Source organism: Volvox carteri (assembly GCF_000143455.1).
Source record: "Volvox carteri f. nagariensis unplaced genomic scaffold VOLCAscaffold_28, whole genome shotgun sequence".
Classification (NCBI taxonomy): domain Eukaryota; kingdom Viridiplantae; phylum Chlorophyta; class Chlorophyceae; order Chlamydomonadales; family Volvocaceae; genus Volvox; species Volvox carteri.
In genome coordinates, this window is record NW_003307571.1 from 1,304,923 (window position 1) to 1,326,029 (window position 21,107).

At 54.4% G+C, this 21,107-nt stretch overlaps 3 protein-coding genes across 3 annotated transcripts in view; 2 read left to right on the forward strand and 1 right to left on the reverse strand.

Annotated features, from left to right (window-relative positions):
* Window positions 1-2: 2 nt before the first annotated feature.
* VOLCADRAFT_105439 (uncharacterized protein) lies at window positions 3-2,992 on the forward strand (the record flags this gene model as incomplete). The annotated part of the gene is made up of 6 exons (XM_002952179.1): window positions 3-640; window positions 1,188-1,240; window positions 1,973-2,058; window positions 2,236-2,339; window positions 2,608-2,705; window positions 2,971-2,992. Exons 1-6 carry the CDS (start codon window positions 617-619, stop codon window positions 2,990-2,992), a joined length of 387 nt encoding a protein of 128 aa, XP_002952225.1. The 5' UTR covers window positions 3-616.
* Window positions 2,993-11,214: 8,222 nt separating this feature from the next.
* On the reverse strand, window positions 11,215-12,541 carry VOLCADRAFT_48531 (uncharacterized protein; the record flags this gene model as incomplete). Its single annotated transcript, XM_002952254.1, has 4 exons — window positions 11,215-11,290; window positions 11,775-11,869; window positions 11,977-12,017; window positions 12,445-12,541. Coding segments are annotated over 4 exons (309 nt in total), but the record flags the coding sequence as incomplete, so codon positions are not given.
* Window positions 12,542-16,263: 3,722 nt separating this feature from the next.
* Window positions 16,264-21,107, forward strand: part of VOLCADRAFT_92921 (uncharacterized protein) — a gene marked incomplete at both ends in the record, with an annotated part of 11,187 nt that continues 6,343 nt past the window's right edge. The window contains 5 exons of the mRNA XM_002952180.1: window positions 16,264-17,114; window positions 17,367-17,621; window positions 18,694-18,896; window positions 19,375-19,919; window positions 20,424-20,590. Of these exons, the coding sequence (XP_002952226.1) occupies window positions 16,264-17,114; window positions 17,367-17,621; window positions 18,694-18,896; window positions 19,375-19,919; window positions 20,424-20,590 (2,021 nt within the window). The remainder of the gene's footprint in view (window positions 17,115-17,366; window positions 17,622-18,693; window positions 18,897-19,374; window positions 19,920-20,423; window positions 20,591-21,107) is intronic.

Below are 21,107 nucleotides of genomic sequence, written 5' to 3' on the forward strand. Positions count from 1 at the left end.
GGCGCGATGCTGGTAGCTCCAGCCTCCCGTGTCGGCCATCGTCGTGGGGGCCAGGAGCGAGAATTCCGTCACGTCCTGGGGACTGGGGTCTGCCCGGTATGCCCGGGTGAGGAAGTCGGCCGTGCCCTGACAGCTGAGGCCGACCGGGACGCCTCTCACCTCCCACACAATGGGCTTAGCCTGTTGCTGGTTCTTCACCAGCAGCTCCACTTCCATCGGCTCCATGTTCGGGGTCAATTGCACCCCAGGCACGCGCAATCGCCCATTAACGATGCGCCTGGTCGCTGTCAACGCTGCTAAACCTCCTTTTGGCACAAGGATGGAGAGTTCCATCACAATGTGCCGTTCCCTTCCCATCGGATAAAGCAACCGTTTTTGAATGCGAGGGCCTCCCCAACGGTTGAACTCCTGGTTGCTGCGGAAGATTTGGCCAATTGTTGCCAGAATTTGAAGTCCTAATGGACCGTATATTTGCGCGATGATGTCGCCCGTATCTGAGCCCGCTGGCCACCGGACTGTCACCACGATCGGTTCCAGTTCTAGTGTGGCTCTGTAGAAAGCCAAGCCTTCATTTGTTCCGTAAAAGCCACTGACGGCCTTTATCTTTTTGGTCGGTATGGATTGCGGTCTCGCGGCTGAGGTCGGCTGGCGGCCATTTTGAACATTGCCGCGGCTAACAGCCACTGCTGGTCGCCTCTGCGACATTTTCAGGCTAATTAGATAACCATAACTACGCTCAAACAATTGAGGTCGCTGTCGGTGGCCACGGCCGCGGTTGGCCGACGGTCATAGTAGCAGCTTAGTCAAGCTTGGTCTCATCCATACATATGTATGTATGTATGTATGTATGTATGTATGTATGTATGTATGTATGTATGTATGTATGTATGTATGTATGTATGTATGTATGTATGTATGTGTGTGTGCGACCGCGTGTGTATCCAGGCTGTGTAACCCCCCCCGGGTATGGCCCCTCACTCGCACTCTATTGAACCTACCCCCACCTTGTCCACCTGCACCCGCAACCTCCCGTACTTTCCCCCCTTTTGTGTCGTACATCCCAATGGTGATTCCCGCCGCTTTTACCTCTTTGCCCTTCTGCTTCTTAGGGTATTGTGTCGTACAAGGGCTTACCTCTCACCCACCCCCAAACCACCTCTCCCTCCCCCTCAACTCCCCCGACTCAGGGTCACCTCCCAGGGGCGGCCAACGTCTCCTTTTATCAACCCATTCAGGGCTGGTGAGTGTGTGAATGAGAATGTGAGCTGGGTGGGTGATGGAGTGAAGGGGTGTGGTATCGCCTAGTGTGGTGTGGTGTGGTGTGTTCCGTAATTTTGATGTAGGAGGACTGCGCAAGGGCGTGGTGTCTCTGAGAGTCAATACTCGCCTCATCTGCAGTTAGCCGTTAGGCCGAGAAGCTTCGACGTGTTCAGTACTGGGGGGGGGGGAGGTGTCAATGATGTTGGGGGTTTTAGGGGTGTCGACGGTATGCAGCGCCAGTGCTCGGATAGCTGCCTGCGCACCCACGGCTTCATCTTTCCCCTCTTGCCCTCCCCCCTCTTCCCTCTCTTCCCCTCCCCCCTCTTCCCCTCCCCCCTCTTCCCTCTTGCCCTGGCAGCAGCTTCACTCGTTTGTGGTTCATCTTTCCCCCCCTCTTCCCCTACCCCCTCTTCCCCTACCCCCTCTTCCCCTACCTCCTCTTCCCTTACCCCCTCTTCCCCTACCCCCTACCCCCTCTTCCCCTACCCCTCCAAATTCTGGCGTAGTTTGCGGCCATGCATGCACCGCGATGTCCTTCCTCAGCACTTTTGGATCCGCCGTACCTAACAACCAACCAACTGATTATTTAGCTAACAAACAGGATTTTGAATGAAAAAGGAATCATTTATATATGTATATATATCGCATGGTTAATTGCATGCTACCGAACACCTGTCGTATGTACTTGCCGTACCTGCCGTACCTACCCCAGGACGCCCTGGCAGATCGCCCGGCGGGCTGGCTATGCACTGTTCGGCATCTCCCAGGGCACGGAAGCCAATCCCAACTTCCTTGACGGTGAGTGCAGACAGGGCCCTATGTCGGTTAGTGAAGTCCGTTAGGGAACCGTTTGGAAACTTTCTTTAGCCCGCCGCTTCTTCACCCTCCTACCACCTTCTTCCCCCACTACCTCCTCACCTTCTTCACCTCTTGCACCGACCTCGCGACGCTGTCAATCATCCCCCGCCTTGGCAGAGGTCCGGGGCCTCGTGCCAGATCCAGAATCCACACCAGTCGTACTGTACTGCAACCTGGGTGGATCTCTGGAGCCAACCAAGAACGACAAGAATGGCCAGCAGGTACGTCTTCTCGTCGTACAAGTACGGGGAAGAGGACGCTATGCAGTTTCCGTACAGGTTGACCTACCGCCCTGTGCCAGGGTAATTCCTTCTCAGTACGTTGACGATGTCACCAATCAGTTCAGTCAGTCCGTTAACCAATACATATACATATACATATACATATATATAATTATATATAAATATATATATAATACATATACAATATACATATACAATATATATAAATATATAATACATGTACAATTATATGACCGACCGACCGCAGACCCGCTCCATGGTGGCCGCCTTCGAACTGGTCCGCGACGGGTTCAAGAATGTTGCCGTACTCAAGGGAGGGTACACAGATTGGGTCGCGAAGGACAGGTGGGTGCAGGAGGGGGAGGGGGAGGGGGAAAGGGAGGGGGAAAAGGAGGGGACAGTGTGTGTGCGTGTGTGTGTGTGTGTGTGTAAGAGTTTTGACACCACACGGCTCCTCACCACGCATTGGACAGTCAACTGCGGCCCCCCACGGTCGCCGCTCAGGGAATCAAGGTCCCCCAATGCTTCGTTGTATCTGTCCCTCACGGGTCCCCCTGCATTATTGCTGTTGTCGCTGTTGTTGTCGCTGTTGTTGTCGCTGTTGTTGTAGGGAAATTGAGGTCTTCGAGTGAGGGGCGCTGCTGCACCACAGGGCGGCAGGTTGGGACAACCGGAAGCGGAAAAGGAAGAGCTGCTGGCGGGAGGGGCGCCAGGCAGGCAGACGCTCTTCGTAGGTCCCCTGGGGATGCGTACGGCTTGGTGGCCGTTGGTGGTTAACAGATTCAGTCCCGGGATTCGGTCGAACAGATCTTTTTATCATAATTTCGTGAACGAGAACAAGAGGTATAGAAGTGCTGAGACCTTTTTATACATTTGATCGCGAGAAGATCTTTTATTTTATTAGTTGGTTGGTTTATTGGTTTTATTAGCTGGTTGTAGCAGCAGCACCAGCAGCAGCACCAGCAGCAGCACCAGCAGCAGCACCAGCAGCAGCACCAGCAGCAGCACCAGCAGCAGCACCAGCAGCAGCAGTCGTTTCGTGCGTCCCGGTACGATGACGCACGTGCTTCTCGCTGGGGTTATTGCGCTTATGTTACTGCGCTGTTACCGCCATTATATTTGTTGTGACATTGCGGCTGTTTTCTACTGATATAACGGCGTCGCACTTACAAGAGCAGAGTTAAGAAGAGGAAAGGGAGAACTTGCCACTTGCCTGTACTTCCTGTCAAGGTGGTGCACGGGGTACGGAAGGGTCGTACGATACAGGGTTGTAGGGATGCTGATAATACTGAAATAGTTGTTAAATTTGTTATTTTCGTTGTTGGTCACATTTTATGTGCATTTAATGCCGCGGGGGCCTTATATCAGGGCGCAAATCCGTGTACTGGAGGGTCACCGCTGGTGTGGCGCATTCCGGTCCTACTACACATATAGAGCGCCGGCACCCGCATCACCCGGGGGTGACACGCTGTCGTCGCAAAAAGATTTCAAATGGCCAATGTCACGGACTATCTTGGCCTGTCACCACTACTTGGTAGTCTGTACGACATTTTCCCTTACAGTCGTACGTACACGTCCTGACGAAGAAGCGGCAAGAAGGTTCACCGGGTCTGTTATGAAGTTATGTTTGAAAATTCCAAACAAAACCCTCTGTCACACAAAAACACACACACACATACATACAGGGTGTTAGGGTGGGAGCAAAATTGTGGCACCGTGTTGCGTGTGGACGATGTCGTACATAGGTGGCTGGCAGAGGTTAAGGCCTGACTTCTGCTCCTGGAGAGTCTGGGTTCAATTCCACCTGCCGACCCCTCGGTGTGTGAGGGGTGTTGAAATGGGAGGTGGCCCCCCATCTTATGGACGGTGTAGGACGTGATAATAGCAGCTTGTGAGCTGACCAGGAACTAAGTTGTGGCGCCGTTGATCCTCTAGATTTGGTTGAATGCTGGTGGTGAGTTGCCGAACCCAATGAGTACATTCTGAAGTCGGATGGGGTGACCGGATTAGGGTGGGAAAACCCTCTCGCAGGGGAGAGCAGGGAACTGCCTCCAAGGGAAAGGAGGCCACTGGTGAAGCTGTACCACCCTGTAACAACATACATACATACGGAGGCACTGGCGTGCCCACTATCGTAGTTCAAATTTCTCTGTTTCACACAGTCGGTGATGGTAAAACGGGCGCAATACCCATACACTCCGGGGGAGGAGGAGGAGATAAGGAGAAGAACATGAGTTCAGAGGAAGCCCTTAATACCATTTATAGCTTTTTCCTTTTTTTGTTGGTCGATGGGGGGTTACCGGCAAGGGACTTGAAGTCGACTGTGAAAGGGGACACGGGCCCTTTCACAGGGACACAGAAGATTGTGTGCAGCGAGTCAGCAAGTAGCTTGAGCTGTATGGCTAGTTTCTTAGGATGTAATGCCGCTGACGCTGACGGGGTTCGTCGTCTTCTTCGCTATAATCTAGTAGGCAACACTACAACATCCTCACCCTGGTGACCCAGCTTCGAGTCCGGGTCGCGCCACATAAAAAAAATCCCCTCGGTCTCCGTGGGCAGTTTCCCGCCACAACAATAACTTTACACTTTACCGCGAAAGCAACCAACCAACAGCCTTAGATCACAAACGTATTATTAGTTAAAGTTAAGCCAGCAAGAAAGTCCATCCGTCTGCACAGCACCCAATAGCACCCAGTCAACGAACTTTCTGCACCAGCATGTCTGGTCCGATAGCGACCAAGACAAAAAAAATCCCCCCAGGATTTCACGGCGGCCGCTCACATACTCCACGATGTGTTCCTGGGGCGAGGGGGATAGGAAAGGAAGGCAATCCCCGCAACCCTCAGCATCATATCTCACATCTCTCCTCTCAAAACCTCCTTCCAAAATTTTGGTCAAAAAGATCCCTCCAAAAAAGGGGCGCCACACAGGGCACTGTCGCAAATAGTAAACACAATGCCACTCTTCTCCTCCTTCCCAAGCTGGAATCCAACTCTCCCCCGTCTCCCTACAAACCTAGACGGAGGCATGCAACATGCACATCCATGGCTTGTGTTCCCCTAAAGAAAGTTCCCCTAAAGAAAGTTCCCCTAAAGAAGCCATGTCGTTGCTTTCATGGCCTTATAAATCTCCCGTAAAGCTAAAACACCCACATAAATTACAATGCTGAGGGTCACTATGTGTTACATACATACATACATACATACATACATACATACATACATACATACATACATACATACATACATACATACATACATACATGATGCTGGGAAGGGCAGAGAAACGGCTACCTAGACATGCACCAATTCGTCAATCAACCGCAACTGCTGCAACACGCAGCGACGTTGAGCCGCTCCAAAACCTTTTTTGAACCCCACCTTATCAGTGATCAGGTTGAGTTCAAAAAGAAAACGACGAAGGTTCTTTTTTTTAACACACGATACGCACGCCACTGGCCAAAGCATATACATACATACATTCATACATACATACACAGGGGATAGGGACAAACATGCATACATACATGCATTCGTTTGCATACATGCTCCTCAGCCGTACAGCTTCCAGAGGAAGCTCTCCTCTTTCCTCACTACCTAGAGGTTCAACTTCCAGCCCAACCGAACAACTGAACATTTTTCAGTACCGTCCCTTTTTACCTTTCCAACCGCAACCCAAGTAATCCGAGGAGCCAGGATATCCCAACAATAACGAAGCACCTTAACTAACCAACTAACGACCCAACATAACCAATCAGTGTTCTTTCTCGCAATCTTAGTTTTAGGAGGGTACGGGCAGACGCGACGCGCTCCAAGCCCGAACCAGCTCACAGAATATCTCCACCGTCACAACTGTCAAAGGCGCCAAGGATTGTCGGAAGGCCCTGCAGCCAGCCGGGTGGACGACCCTGACAATGCCATTTCCGAGGGCCCTAAAGGAGGAAGATACTCTTATATATATATATACACACACACACACTCACACGCTCGCATGTGTGAAAGTGTACGAGACCGAATCCCGCAGCAGCGAATGAGCCGGGGCCCCTCTTGCGCTGCTTCATTGGGCATCAGCAGGAGTAGCAGCAGGCGGCACATGCCGCCCTCGTACCCCCCCTTTCATGGGGTTGTTGCTGCTGCTGCTGCTGCTACTGCTACTGCTACTGTCCGTGATGCTGCTGTTGTTGCTGCTGCTGCTGCTGGTGGTGGCTGTAGTTCTGGCGGCAGACCTTGACGACGCAGACGACGATGTTGCGATGATGAGAATATCCGTGAGCAAGAAGAAAAACAGAGAGGAAGAGCGTCATCCTAATGATGATGGTGGCGGTGCGATATCGGGAAGAGTCAACCTTGGTAGCAGCACCAGCGCCAGCGCCACGGCGCCAACAGCTTGACAGGCGCAGCAGTCGTTAGGCCTCCCCAGTTCTCCCCCTCCGTCACTCCCACATCTTCACCCCCCTCACTACCACCCCCACCCCCACCACCACCCCCACAACAACACGCGCCTTAGCGCAGCTGGTACTGTTTGAAGGTCAGGATGGTGGCGGTGCAAACGTAGAAGAAGACGAAGAACAAGGAGGTGTATCCCTGAGGTGGTGGGCAGCCCAAGAACCGAGGGGTACGGCAAAACACACACACACACACACGCACATGCACATTGGGAAGCAGCAGATGATCAGCAAAATAGAGGTAAAAGAGGGCGCAAACGGGGCTGTTAAGACCCACGAAAGGACACAATGCGTGACAGGAGAGAAAGGTATACGATAGGAAACGGGTAAAGGGGGCGTATCCAACACGGTCAGCCCGGAAGTCCGCCCTCCTAAGACCCCTCCTCACTCACCCCCAAACGTTACTCCTGGGTTGCATACAGCCCACAACATATTCTCTTTAAAAGGACACCTTATTCCTAAAAGCCGCGGTGCACGCTGCGCGCGCCCCGCCCCATAGACCGGCTCGTGCAAGCCCCTCTCCCCTTCAGCGCTTGGCAAAAATTGTGGCTAATGAGTAACAAGAGTAACAAGATTATTCTTGTAGCAACAGTTTAGAAAGAGTATTCTTATAACAAGAGTTACAAGAATGAGAAGAGTGACAAGTTCCACTTAGCATATGCGGGGGGGAGAACGTCCGTCGAGGACGGGGGCCTCTCCCTGAGTTCGCGCCTATCGGCTCCGTGGTGTCAGCCGTGGTGCCACTCCCTCACCACGTAGGTCCACTCCGAAATTCCGTCCAAGGAGTAGTACTGCAGTACGGTCTTGCCACCTGAGGTAGGCAGGGTGGGGGGGGAGCAGAGGGGCCGGAGTGTGGGTGTGTTTGGTTGCGTGTGGTTGCCAATTATGGGGAGGTGGAGGTGGAGGTGGGGAAAGGATGGAGGAGAGACGTTGAGGAGGGAAAAGAGGCGGGACATGCTACAGCTGCTCCTGCTCCTGCTACTGCTGACGATGTGAACTCACGGGGGGCAGGGCATGACGTGGCATGACGCGGCATGAGACGACGTGTCCCCCTTCCTGCCGTACCACATCTTTCACACGCACATACACCCACTCCTCCACACCACCCACCAATCCAGGGAGTGTCGTGGTGCTTGAACTGATTGATCATGACAGCCCCCCAGCTGTATCTCGCAAAGTCAATGTACGAATACCACTTCCACCACGGCGGCATCTGGTCTTGGCGGATGAGGAAGCCCGCGAAGAACAGCAGCGTCACGGCGTAGGTGGGTAGCAGAGCGTTGGCCACATCCTGGTGAACCGGTATTGGCGCGGAGGGCGCGCGGGGGGGGGAGGGGGGGAGGCCGGGGAAACACATGCACTTCAAGTCAAGTCAAGTCAAGTCGGGAAGGGGTGGTTATTAATCAGGGATAACAGCTAGATTTCGTGGCGGGAGAAGTGGCGCGGAGCCGTGTGGTACAAACCGTGCGGCTCAACCGCAACGCCAACGAACTAACCAACTAAATTGACCCAGCCAGCCGACCCTGCAGGATCCCCGTCTTAACATCCCCGAACACACACCGGCCAACCGTCCTCCAAACCAATCTTACCGTGCCCGCCGCGCATCCTCTCCACCCAGAAAAACTCCTAGTATTCAGTTTGTCGTACCCAGCGTAATAACCTCCTCAACCAACTCACCACCCCTTTCCAACCACCAACCACTCACCATATTGGGCGCGAACGATGCCACGAAGTACGCCATGGAAATGCCCACACACACGCCCACAAAGTACGACACATAAAAGACGCCGAAGTTGTTCAGCAACTGAATGCCGTAAAAGGTGAAGGCTGAGATACCCAAGGAGGCGACTGAGTTGATCAGAATCTCGTCCAGCAGTTTGGCGGTTAGGTAGGTAGGCGCCAGGTAGAGTCCTGAACAACCGACAACCGACAACCAGCAAAAGGCAACACCTCCGTGGGCATACGGGTGGCCCCCTGAGTGACGAAAACCCAACTGGCTCTCCAAAAAGGCCGGGGGGGAAAAGGGACGCTAGGCCTCGTAGGGGGACCGCTTTGTGCATATCTTGTACGTATGCACAAAGCTACCCTACGCACATACATACATACTTACATACGATATAATACATAAATACATAAGCACCTTCATGAAAAGCTTGTCTTAATCATACTTTTGTTCGTACACAAAAATTTCGTAGTAGTACGTCGTATTGTACGTCGTAGATCGTCGTAGGAGCTTTTTTAGTTGCACCCACCATCGTTTCTCTCCCGCACAAAAAGGCCTCGTTCCAGCACCAGCGAGGGCACGTAGGAGGCCGCCACGAAGCCCGTGGTGGCCGACCACATGAACAGCACTGCCGCGATGTTGATGATGTTGTTGGCTACACAATATAAACACAATAAAAAAATTGGAGAGATTTAGGTAAAATCGAAATTTTTTTCGAATGTCCTAAACTAAAAGGTACCAGTTTTATGAAATCAGGAACGGCAAGGCGAAATGACCTGAGGTGGCTTAGGCTCAGTTGCTAACCAACAAGCAAGGAAGCAAGGAAGGAAGGAAGGAAAGAGTGAGGGGATGCGCCTTACGCCACCAGGTACAGCACCCAAGGGAATCGGTTTGCAACATAAAAAAAACAATTTATATTGTTGTAAACAACATACATCGTAACGTTGTTTTTAAAATGGTTCGACTGTACATTTTTCTGCACCCAGACGCATTATCCAGTTCAGGTGAATTAAATAATAATTATCCATAAACTAAACAATCAATTCAAAAGCTGGTTGTCCCAACCGCCACCATGCCAAGCGTTTTTAATTTCAACCGCCAACCGTCAACTGCCCCAACTCACATGCCAGGTTGTCCCCGATACCAAGGTAGAGCGTCATGACCAGCAGTGCAATCACCAACTTGTCCATGACTCGCGGGAGCAGGAAGGCCGGGTCCATGTAATTGCGGGCAGTCCTGAGTGACGCGGGGAGGGGGGAGGGGGAAGGCGGGAGGGGGGAGGGGAGGAAGTCCGCTGAATGCGATATGTCAATGAAGCGATACGATGTGATGCAGCCGGCAGCTGGGACGTGTTCGTGTCGCGCCTGTGCCTGGCGCGTGTGTGTTTAAACGCGCGAGCGAGCGTGTGTGCGTGTGTGTGTGCGCATGTGTGTATGTGTGTGTTTTGCCGTACTTACCGGTATTTGAGGTACACGTAGATGCCCCACCACCAGGGCGTCACCGTGGCTCGCTTTACCGCCAGCTCCTTGGCCACATCCTGCCGTACGCAGGAAAGCCGTACAAGTGGGGTTGGGTTAACGACCCCAGCATCATGCAGGGCAGAACAGCTCCCAGCTTGAACTTCCCTCTCCTCCCTCTTCTCATACTTCTCCCTCCTGTATATATATATATATATATATACAGGAGGGAGGGAGTATATATATATACAGGAGGGAGGGAGTATATACAGGAGGGAGGGAGGGAGGGAGGGAGGGAGTATATATATATATATTGTTTTGCTACGCGTGCCAATCCATTCCGAGGCCCTTGTCGGCCTCGTACATTTCCTCTCCTCTCCTCTCCACACTGGCCCCAAATTGCGTTTGCGTTGTCAACCACCAACCACAGCTGTCAACAGCAACCGCCAACAGTGCAACCGTAACCACCTCACCGGTGGGAGCTCCGAGTTCTTGAACGCGGCCAAATGGCTTTGCAACGCGGCGGCGTTTTCCGCCGCGAGACTGCTGCTCCCGTAAGCGTCGGCAAAAGCAGGGCCCTGGCAGCGGCAGTTGGTTGCAACGGTTCGGTCGTTAGCATAGTTGAGATGGTTGGGGATGCGAACAAACAATCCATAACCCAGATCGTTGGACCGTGTATGTACGTACGTATGTATATATGCCTGTCTGTCTGTCGTGTTCCTAAACCCGGCCGCGAAACCCTTCCCATCCCAAGTTTTTGCACGTTTGCAACTGTCAGTACTGCACCCAATTAAAACACATGCTCCCCCAAGTCCCACCTAGCCTAGAGAAAACCCTAAAACCCCGCCTGCACAACCCCGACCGGCACAAAACCCGCTGCGCTTCAACCCGCGCCCACCTTTCCCGCCCTGTCCCCCTCGGTGATGATGTCCACCAGGAACTCGGCGCTGTTGTGACCCGGCCCTTTAGGGGGGGCAGGGGCGAGGAAGGGGGGACGAGGGGGGGATGGGGGGGGATGGAGGGGGAAAGAGTGTATAAAGGGAAGGGACCGATCTGGTAGGGAAGAAACCACCAGGAGGGGGGGAGGGGGCGGGATTTTCGTCGTGCGACGGAGGAAAAACACTGAATAGCAGAAACCTCTCAAACCCACAACTTCCCCCCCTCCCCCTCCTCTTCCTCCTCCTGCTCACCCCCGAGCCCCTCGGGATCAGACTCCAGGAAGGGTCCACACGACTGGAAATACTGAATGGCTCGATGATCCTGCGGACCGAAGTATACTGTACGACCGCCCACCAGCATCAGAAGCCTGCGTAGTATACGAACAACATTAGGTGTGATGAAACGAAAGACATTAATGTCTGAAAATACGTCCTCAAAATATGTCTGAATTATGTCTGAAATATGTCTACATATCTTGCCCAGGTGGACAAGAAATGGACTCCATTGGAATGCGACTGCCGTGTGGCCATGTGGGTTATGATGCCCTAGCCCGCATTGAGCAGCTGCGCCTCCCCCCCTCACCCGTATCACTCTACCCTTGGCATCACTCTACCCCCCTCACCCGTATCACTCTACCCTTGGCATCAACTTCAGCTTCACTCGTGCGTAATTCGTCTTTCTCCCCCCTTTTCAGCTAACCCCCAGGCATCCAAACCAGCGTCTGAACATATTTCCCCATTATCACTGTCGTACATTCGCTCATATACATACATATACACGCACACTCTCCCCCAGCCAGTCCCTCTTACCCGCCCCCTCCCTCCTCCTTCCCCCCCCCCCGCATCCCCCACCTGTCGAAGAGTGAGAAGCAGAAGGCTGTGGGGCTGTGCACGGTGGCCACCACCGTCACCCCGCCGCGAGCAAGAGACTGGACAGCCAACATCACCTGTGCAGGGCGCCGGGGGGGAAATAGGAGGTCGGGGGGGAAATAGGAGGCCGGGAGCAGTAGCAGTAGCGGCAGGAGGCGGGAGTCCCACTCTGCGCCGTACATACCTCGTTGGCTGTGTACGAGTCCAGTCCCGTAGTTGGTTCATCTGACCGTCGTACGACAACAAGAATACGTCGTTCCCGTACATGCGCCCGAGTGGCAGTAGCAGCAACGAAATGTCAGGCAAAGGGTCAGGTGTCAGTTCCGGAGCGCAGCGGGGGGGGGGGTTAGGAGGGCTTTGGTGTCTTGAGGAGCGGATGGAGCCGTGGGGGGCGAAAATGCGGCGAGCAAGAGAACAGGAGACCCAGATGAGGGCGGCTGGACAGATATAGGATGGTGAGGAAATGAAGTATAACAAACAACAGCAATAATAAACCCACATAATGCCATTACCAAATCCAAACAATTGTTTTTTTGCCGATAATGTGTTTCGCCATCACATCAGTCCCCACTGAACGTGGCCCTCTCCGTACATCCGTACATCCGTACGCCGTAACCATCCCATTCAACCGTATACCCGTCCGTACACCCACCCAGGAACAGCACTCGCGGATTGGTGATGAGCGCAATGGCGATGTTGGTTCTCTTGGCCTGGCCGCCGCTGATGCCGCGGGCGGCAGGGCTGCCGATCCGAACCTCCGCACACCGGGTCAGAGCCAGACGGTCTAACAACCTGTTCACCTGATGGGGCGGGAGGGGAGGACAACAACAACAACAGTAGCAGCAGTAGGAGCAGCAGTAGCAGTAGCAGCACATGCAGCAAGGATGTAGCAATACCCGGCTCAGTAGCAGTAGCAATGCCATCCGCACTTTGAGGCCGCAGCGGGGGGAATGGGGAGTGGGGTGGGGGGTGGGAGAGGAGCACAGCCACACATTCACACAACTAGGCGAACCCAGTTCGAGAGACAAGAGTCAACCCACTCATCCCCGGGGCCGGGGCAATCCATCATGTGGGGTGTCCGGGGGAAACGGATAATTTGTGTTTTGGCAACGTCGCCCATTCCCTTCGTCCAACCCACTGCCTGCAGCCACAAAAACCCTTAAACCCATATTTCTTCCCCGCCCGCGGTGAGTGTCCCCCGTAACCCCCAAACTCCCCCCCCAGTTAACCCCCCCGGGGCCCTTCCCCCCCCCCGCACACGCGCTCACGTACCTCCTCTCTTTTGGCCGCTAGAGGCTCCGACAGCGGCCGCTTGAGCTCCGCCGTGTACATCAACATCTCCCGTACAGTCAGAATGGGTAACAGCGTGTCGAACTGCGAATACGCCAAAGCACAGGAGGAAACACACAAACACACACACAATAAAACCAATAATATGACGCGTACTCTACATCGTCTGAAAGCGCCCTCCAGGGAAGAACTTCCGTGCACTAGTGTTTTCTTTCGGCCCCCCTTCCCGGGTTTCGCTCCCGCCCTGCCAACACGTTGGCCTGTCTGTCTGTCTGTCTGTCTGGTCCTACACCATCACTCTTCCCCCCTCTTCCCCCTCATTCCCCCCCCCCCCACCTGTTCCACGTATCCGCAGTACCTCTTCTGGTACTCCCGGGAGGGCCTTATGCCGCTGAACAGCAGCTCCCCCTCCACACGACCCGCGGTCTTGCGGCCCGCCAACAGATCCAGCAAAGTCGTCTTGCCGCTGCCGCTGGGGCCCATCTGAAAGAGGAGGGAGAAGGGGGGCAGAGGAGCCCCACCGACGAGTGATGCTGACACCGAAGAGATAGACGCGTGATAGAGGAGGGGAGGGGCATGGGAGGTAGGTAGGGAAGGTAGGTAGGGAAACACGAACCACGAACGAGTGAAGCTGCTGCCAGGGCAAGAGTGTACAGGAAGTAGAACTGACCAAAAGGTAGGGAGGGATACGCCGAAACACAGACGATTGGGGGGAAAGGAGGAAAGGAAGGAAGGAGGGAGAAATATTTACAGGAGGGGCGCAAGCGAGCAGACGTAGCGAAATGCAGCGGAAAGGCGGGTCACGCAGTGGTGGGAATGGGGCGTGTGAGCTACCTGATGTTGAGTTACCGCTGCTGATGGCCTCCTGATGGAGAGCCCCATCCTGGGGTAAATGCGCTCCTGTCAACGCCCTCCTATACTATACGTCTGTCTGCATGCACGCCTGTATGTCTGTATGTAAATACGTCCCCCGAGACACACATACACACACACGCCGTCACACACACACACACCGTCACGCCGTCACACACACATGCCGTCACACACACACACGCCGTCACACACACACGCCGTCACGCCGTCACACACAGAGGACCCTTCCAGGGGCCCCCCAGCCATAGGGCCCACCAGTGCGCTCATCTTGCCGGGTTCGAACCAGGCAGACACGCAGTTGACCAGGGCCAGATCGGAGTGCTTGCCATCGGGACCCTTCTTGCTGTTCTTCACGATGAAGGACAAGTCCTGCACGGGTGCATGCCGTACAAAGTGTATGCCGTACAGGGAGGCCGCCTGCGGTGCGTATGTATGTCGCTGTGTGTGCGTACCTGGACTTCAATCAATTCAAGAACGGGCAATTGTCCCGGCGTGCGTATGTATGTATGTGTTTGTGTGTGTGAAAAAAAAGGAAGTAGGGAGAAGAGACACCAGTGCCAAAGGACAGTTGGAAGGGGGGCCGAGTGAGTGCGGCGCGTGGTGAGGGAAAACGCCGACGGAGAGTAAAAGCGGCTGTTCACAAAACTTGCCACATGCATCAACCCCCACAATAAAGGTGCCTGGCAGGGGACAGGGTATAAGTTTTTTCGATCGGTCCAACGTCACGGTTCGAAACCGGCTGGGTTAAGTTATGAGCAGCGGAGAGTTGCGGTTGGCCTCTTTGTGGGTTTAGAAATTTTTTGGTTAGTGTGATTTGGGAGTGGTGTTGTTTTATTGGTGGGTGTAGGTCGCCTTTCGCTGGCCTCGCGCGGCCACACGTTCAAATTATGAGCCCTGAGGACCCGGCTGAGCAAGTATAACGCGCATAGGAAAAAACGAGGATGACACCCTGAGAAGTGGGTGGATTGTGTGCTCGAATGGTTTATGAACAGAGGAGAGATTTCCTTTCCAGGCGAGGAGAACGAGGCGAAATGCCAGGCCGTAGTCCACGACAGTAATTCCACGCAACGAGTGTGCACACGAATGTTACGGGCATACCTGCAAGGTAACAGTCACGCTGCCCGACTGAAGTCCCCCAGAAGGGCGATGCTCAGTTTTGTTGTCCGCCATGCCAAGAGGGCTCCTTTTTGGCTCTACGGGAGGCAAGGCATCCATAAGGCCGCTTGCGGCCCAGGAGTGAACTGTGTTAAGATTGCAGACAAAGAATCATGCCATAAATTGCGTGAAAGGAGAGAGCGCCTTTTAGTTTGGTGGATGCTCGTCCATATTATGCACTTCCCATGCGTCATTCAGCGACGGCTGCTGACCAATTATCTTTTCACGCCTGTTTTAGCATATGCATTCCCAAAAGGCTATCCAATAGCTGCTCATTTTGTAATAGCAGACGCACAGCAAATTTCGGCCACGATACCGAACCAAAGCTCCGTAAGGGCCACAGCTTTGTGCCGCTCTAAGGCAACGAAGTTGAAATTAGAGGTTTCTACCAAAGCTAAGCAATTATAAAGACTCGGAGCAGCCGTGACGCGCTTGGGTTGGTAGGTACATGTTTTTCTGTTAGCATATGATTATTCCTGTCGTGCCAACATGCCAGTACTTGCGGTTGTTTCTTGCTCTTCGGGTCCGGCTCGCCTAGCCTCACGGACGCTCAAGTTTCCTTTGTTGACTTTTGGATAAAACTTGTTGCAAACCCCATGCAGGTTGCTATTGTACGTAGAACTATAGGGTTTGGAGCCTGACCTCGTGGAAAAGCGCTTGGACAGCTTGGAAAGTGTTTCCTGGCTTCGCCAAACGGCGCAAACGAGGAGCCAGTTGTAGAATATTAGCTCTGCTTGACTTCCAATAGAGCGTAATCGAGCCCAGAGGTGTCACAGGCATCTCGCAGGACACGTCGGCACTCGGCAGTTTGTTGGCTGAGACGATGGCCAACGGTGTGGAGGCGGCTTAGGTGCACTTCTCAGAGCTAGACGTAAATTAGAGGTAAACGCATCCTTCCAGGGGCGTGAGGAGCCGCAGAAGAGGCGGCACTTAAGGCTGGACTCGGACAGGGCTTCGCGCTATCTTCCGGCCCGTAACACCAGTCCGCATGCGTTTTCAAGTATAAAACTATAATTCGCGCTCTAAGGGCGCACCGTCCATCTCCAGACGGCACTTGCGGCGTCCGCTGCGAAGCGGAGCTTTCAATCTACAGCACACTCAGCAGCCAGCTGTCAATAGCAGCTAAGGAGAGCAAGCTAGCCATTCAGACACCATGCTGTACGAACCCTCATCACCAACAGCGGCCTGCCACATCCTCCCGGCCGGCCTAATCTCCAAGCCGCTGCCGCTAACCCCGTATCGCGGCGCATTACCGGCTTTAGGCGATGGCGGCGCCGCCGCCGCCGCCGCCGCCGGCACCAACCCCGTGGCCGCCGCGGCAATCGCAGCCGCAGGCGGCGGCTCCGCCGCCGTAGGCGGCGCCGGACGCCACCACCACCTCCCCGCGCCGCCGATATGGGACCAGGCCCTAGAGCTTGAGAAGCGACTGCGTGCCGAGCTTCGTAAGAAGAGCTTCTGGGATCACGACGTCCGCCGCCTGCGTGGCGCGCTTCAGGGCACCTACGAGGCGCTGCTGTTCGGTCACTACGAGTTCTCATGCGCACACGAGGTGGAACCTAACCTGTGGAAGGCCGTGTTTTACAAGCCCATAGAGGAGTTTCGGAGCCGCACGCGGGCGCTGGAGGCGCTGGCCAAGGGCACCGCCGCTGCTGCTACCGCCGCGGCCCCGGCCGCCACCACCACCATCTCGCCGAACGGCGCCGGCGTGTCGCCGCCAGCGCCGGCGGCCGCGGCCGTACAGCTGGCCACGCCGGAGGAGGCCCGCGCGCAGCTGGCACGTACCACGGGGGCCTACTTGCGGTTTCTAGACGACGCGCTGGCGTTTTACCGCAAGACTGTGTGGAAGCTGCAGTGGGTGCATGGCAGCGTGGGCGCGGTGGTGGATTTAGACGCGGCGCTGCAAAATGAGATACAGGAGTGCGTGCCGCGAGCTACGGGACCGCGGGCGCCGGAGGTGCGGCAGTCTGTGCACCGCTGCCTCATCTATCTGGGCGACCTTTGCAGGTGCGTGTGTATGTGTGTGTGTGTGTGTGTGATGGGGGGGGCCCTGCCCGGTGTGATTCAGTGCAGTGGGGTGCGCTGCCTGGAAGAATGGAATGTCTTGTGACGTTATGTCGTTTGTTTAATGCTATTATTATTACTATTACTATTATAATTATTGCATCATTATCATCATTTTCATTTGTTATTATTTGTTGTTATTTATCTTTTTTCCCGCTTTCTCCTCGCTGCGCTCGCGTTCGCGTCCGCGCACAGGTACCAGAGCATGGCCCTGAAGGAGCGCCCAACGTCGGCGAGGCCGCTGTGGGAGCGTGCCATGTCGTACTACCGCCAGGCGGCTCGCGTCCTGCCGGGGTCTGGCAATCCGTACAACCAGATGGCCGTGATGTCGTACTACACCAACGACGAGCTGCGGGCAGTGTACTATTATTTCCGCAGCCTGGCGGTGGCGATGCCCTTCGCGACCGCCCGGGAAAATTTGATGCTGCTGTTTGAAAAAAACAGAAACAGGTAAGCATTTATGCAAAGTAGGGTTAGGAAGAGGCGAAGATGGAAAACTGGGGAGTAAGAGAGCCCCTAAATGGTGGTCAGAAAATGTGGGTTTAATCGGGAAATGGACAACTCGATAGGAAAACCCTGATTTCTTGATTAGAAACATCGGCGGCCAAAAATATTTCTTTTGATCATGTCCTGTGCCGTCCTGTTAGGTCTCGCGCCCAGATCGGTTTCGGCGTCCAAAGCCCAGTTAGCTGTTCTCAGTTGTTAGCTTTCAAGGTGGCTTCCAGGCTTTCAAAACTATGTCCGAAACGCTTTCTGCGCGAACCACCCCCGACGCTTTTTTAGTCGTTTGAATGAATTTTGTTGAAGCGTTTATAGGATGATGAACTGAACAACTTTATTTCCCTCTCTTTCGGACGTTTTCCGGGTAATACGTTTTGTACTGCTTCCCGCATTTCACCTATAGGGCTGCGCCGAGCCAACTAGCTTATAAAATGAAATGATTTTACGGTGTGCATGCATCTTTTCTTGCCCCATTCGGCAGCTTGCGTTTCTTCGGCGCTGACATGCTGCCGGTTTTTTCTCTCTGTCTTTCATGTGTGTTTGTCGTTCTCTGTCTGATATGATGGCTGATGGGACCCGTTGATGCGGTTGCGGGGGCGATCTGCGAACACCGTCAAATCATGTTCGTGCGGTGGCGGATGGATGAATACATGTGCTCTGTCTGGATGGGTTTGACGACGTCAAGGGGTTCGGGCGTTGTACGGAGACGGGTAACAGTTGGCCAGGTACGATTTTTGTAGGGACAGCAATGATGATGTCCCGACCGGGAATAAAAATACCCGCGCTAAGGGACGATTTGCTGGCCCTGTAACAACCCATTGTCACTGTTCTGTTCTTTGTGGAGATTTGATTGCGTGATGATTGAAGTCTGTGTACGACATGAATGTACAACAAGTACGTACAAAAGCGCAATGCCCACGTGGTTTTGTGTTACTTACCACCCCGCTAAGTGACGGTCCGTATTGTCGCGGTGTTGACGCGCCCTCTGTACTGCACTCCCGTACATTGTACTGTTGTGTAGGTACGGCAGCATAGCCGCTTCACACGCGGCTGCGGCGCTGCAAGGCGGCCATGAAGGCGGTGATTCGCGCGCGGCCGCGGGGCACGTGGCTGACGTATCTGTACGATTTGTACGACTGCACGGCATGCTTTTCGACAAGATTAACCTGCACCAGTTTCCGGAAGTGCTGGCGGCGGCGATGCATGACTTGGAGGCATTGCTCGGTGAGGATGATGGGATGAGAGTCACAGGCTGTGGTTTGGGCATTGTGCATTGGGCTGGGTGTTGAAATTGGTTGTCGGGAGAAAGGGGTTGGAGCCTTCGGTTTGAGGCAAGAGTGAGAGGAAGAAGTGAGAGACTCTTGCAAGGCGATATATCACCTGCCTAGGGTTGATGCTAGCTAAGGGCCCAACCTTCAACCGCCGAGGGCTGGGACATTTCCTGGCCCCAACGTTCGGCAGTTGATATTACCCAGCACATCCTAGCATATCCATTTCAGGCACCCAGCATATCCCCGTAGCTTTTCTATCCCCCAAGTGCTTTGTATCTCCAGTAAAATCCTTTTTCCTCGCATATGCTTCTAACCCCCTATTTTTCATCTGGACCCTGTTGTCAATCTGATCCTAACCATTTTCTCGATCTACCCTATTCCCGAACTGAATCCGGACCTGGTTTTGGGATCCGGATTTTCGGTGCATGCAGGTCATCCTGGCTGCCGTACCATCCTTCAAAAGGCCCCCGAGGCCGACCAACTTCTCTTCCACCTAGCCATTATGAATATCTTTTCCGTACACAACGTCACGACCGGCGGCGGCGTCACCGGCGGCGGTGACACCTCCGCCAGTTACGCCGCTGCAGCGAAGCGCGCGGAGCTGCTTTGCTACGCCCTGGCAGTAGCGATGCGGTTTGCGGCGGCGGTGACGGCGGTCACTGCAAGCATGGCTGGCGCCGCCGCTGCCGCCGGCGGCGTCGGCGACGTGGATACTGGTTTCGGGGCGGTGTCGACGGCCTGTCACGTAATGCTTGCGTGGATGGTTTCCAACCCGGAGGTGCTGAGTCCGAAGCCGCCAGGTATGGCTGGCGCGGCGGCGGCGGCGGCCGTCGCTGCTGGCGGCGGCGGCAGCGAGGCTCCGCCGGAGGTGGTGGCGGAGGTGACGGCACGCAGCTCGTTCCTGGTGGCGGCTGCCCGCCTGGCGTCCCACCTGTCGGACCTGACGCGGCGGCGGGCGCACGACCAAGACTGGCAGGTTCGTTTGTGCCGTTTGTAGGGGCATGTAGGGCCCATGTGCACTGGCCCATTGGTGGGGTGCACAGGGGGGGTGCTTATACGTGCGGTGCTATCCATGTCGGGTCGGGGGGGATGGAGAGGCAAAGCGAGGAGTGGAGCTGCGAGCATGGAGTCTCCAAAGCGAGTGTCCTCTGCTTAGAAGCACATCGCCCTAAAGCTCTTAGCTTGATAAAGCTATATAGAGGTATATTAAGATAAGGCTGAATACATTTTCGTATCCATGCGGCGAAGTTCTCACGAGTGTATGGAGCGCGTTAAGTTAACCCGGAGTCCATGGAGCGCGGGCTCCGAAACCATGACTGAAAACAGAAACCATAACTTTACAGGGTACGCAACAAAGGACGGTTTATCCGTATGATGTGTCAATAATAGGTGTTGTCGGAATGCAGGTCCTATGCCACGTGATTGCCGTGCAACTGCCAACCAACTGATCTCCCCGTGTTTTCTGCCCGCTCGTGTGTAGGACCCCGCTGTACGGCACCGCAGCCTGCCGGAGGATTCGGAGCTGGTGGGTTTCGGCCCCCTCATGCCCGTAGTCACCGTGGCCGCGACGTGGCCTGCGGCTTCCGAGGCGTCTGGCGGTGCGGCAGTCTTGGCGGTGCGCGTTGCGCGGATGCTGCAGGCCCTAAGGTACGCCTTGTATGCCTTTCACACCAACTTCTTTCTGTGGTAGTGCTGCACTGCGGGTTCCGGAGAAGGAGGGTGGGTTCAGATGGTGCCTTTGGACGACTGACGGTAGGAAAGAATACCCACTTTTCGTCTTGTTCTTCTTGTTCTTCTTCTTCCTCTTAATTTTGTTCTTCTTGTTCTTTTTGCATGTTGAGGTACCGGAGGCTATCTACCAGGAAAAAAATGTTCTATATCTTGATGAGAGCGGAGCTGAGAATAATCTCACTTTTACTCATGGTTGTAGTTTACGGGGTAAAAGATGTTGTTGTGACATATGATGACATACTTCCTCTCCTTCAGGTTCATTTTAAGGGTATGAAGCGGCGTTTTCCCTTTTATGCAAAGCCTATTTTCCATGGAAAACACTCCCCCCTCCCCCATCCCTCCCTCTCCTGTGTGGTTCGTCTTTCCCTCCCCCTCCCCCCCTCCCCCTCCCTCCCTCCCTCTCCGTCCCCCTAGGCACCTGGATGATGCGCTG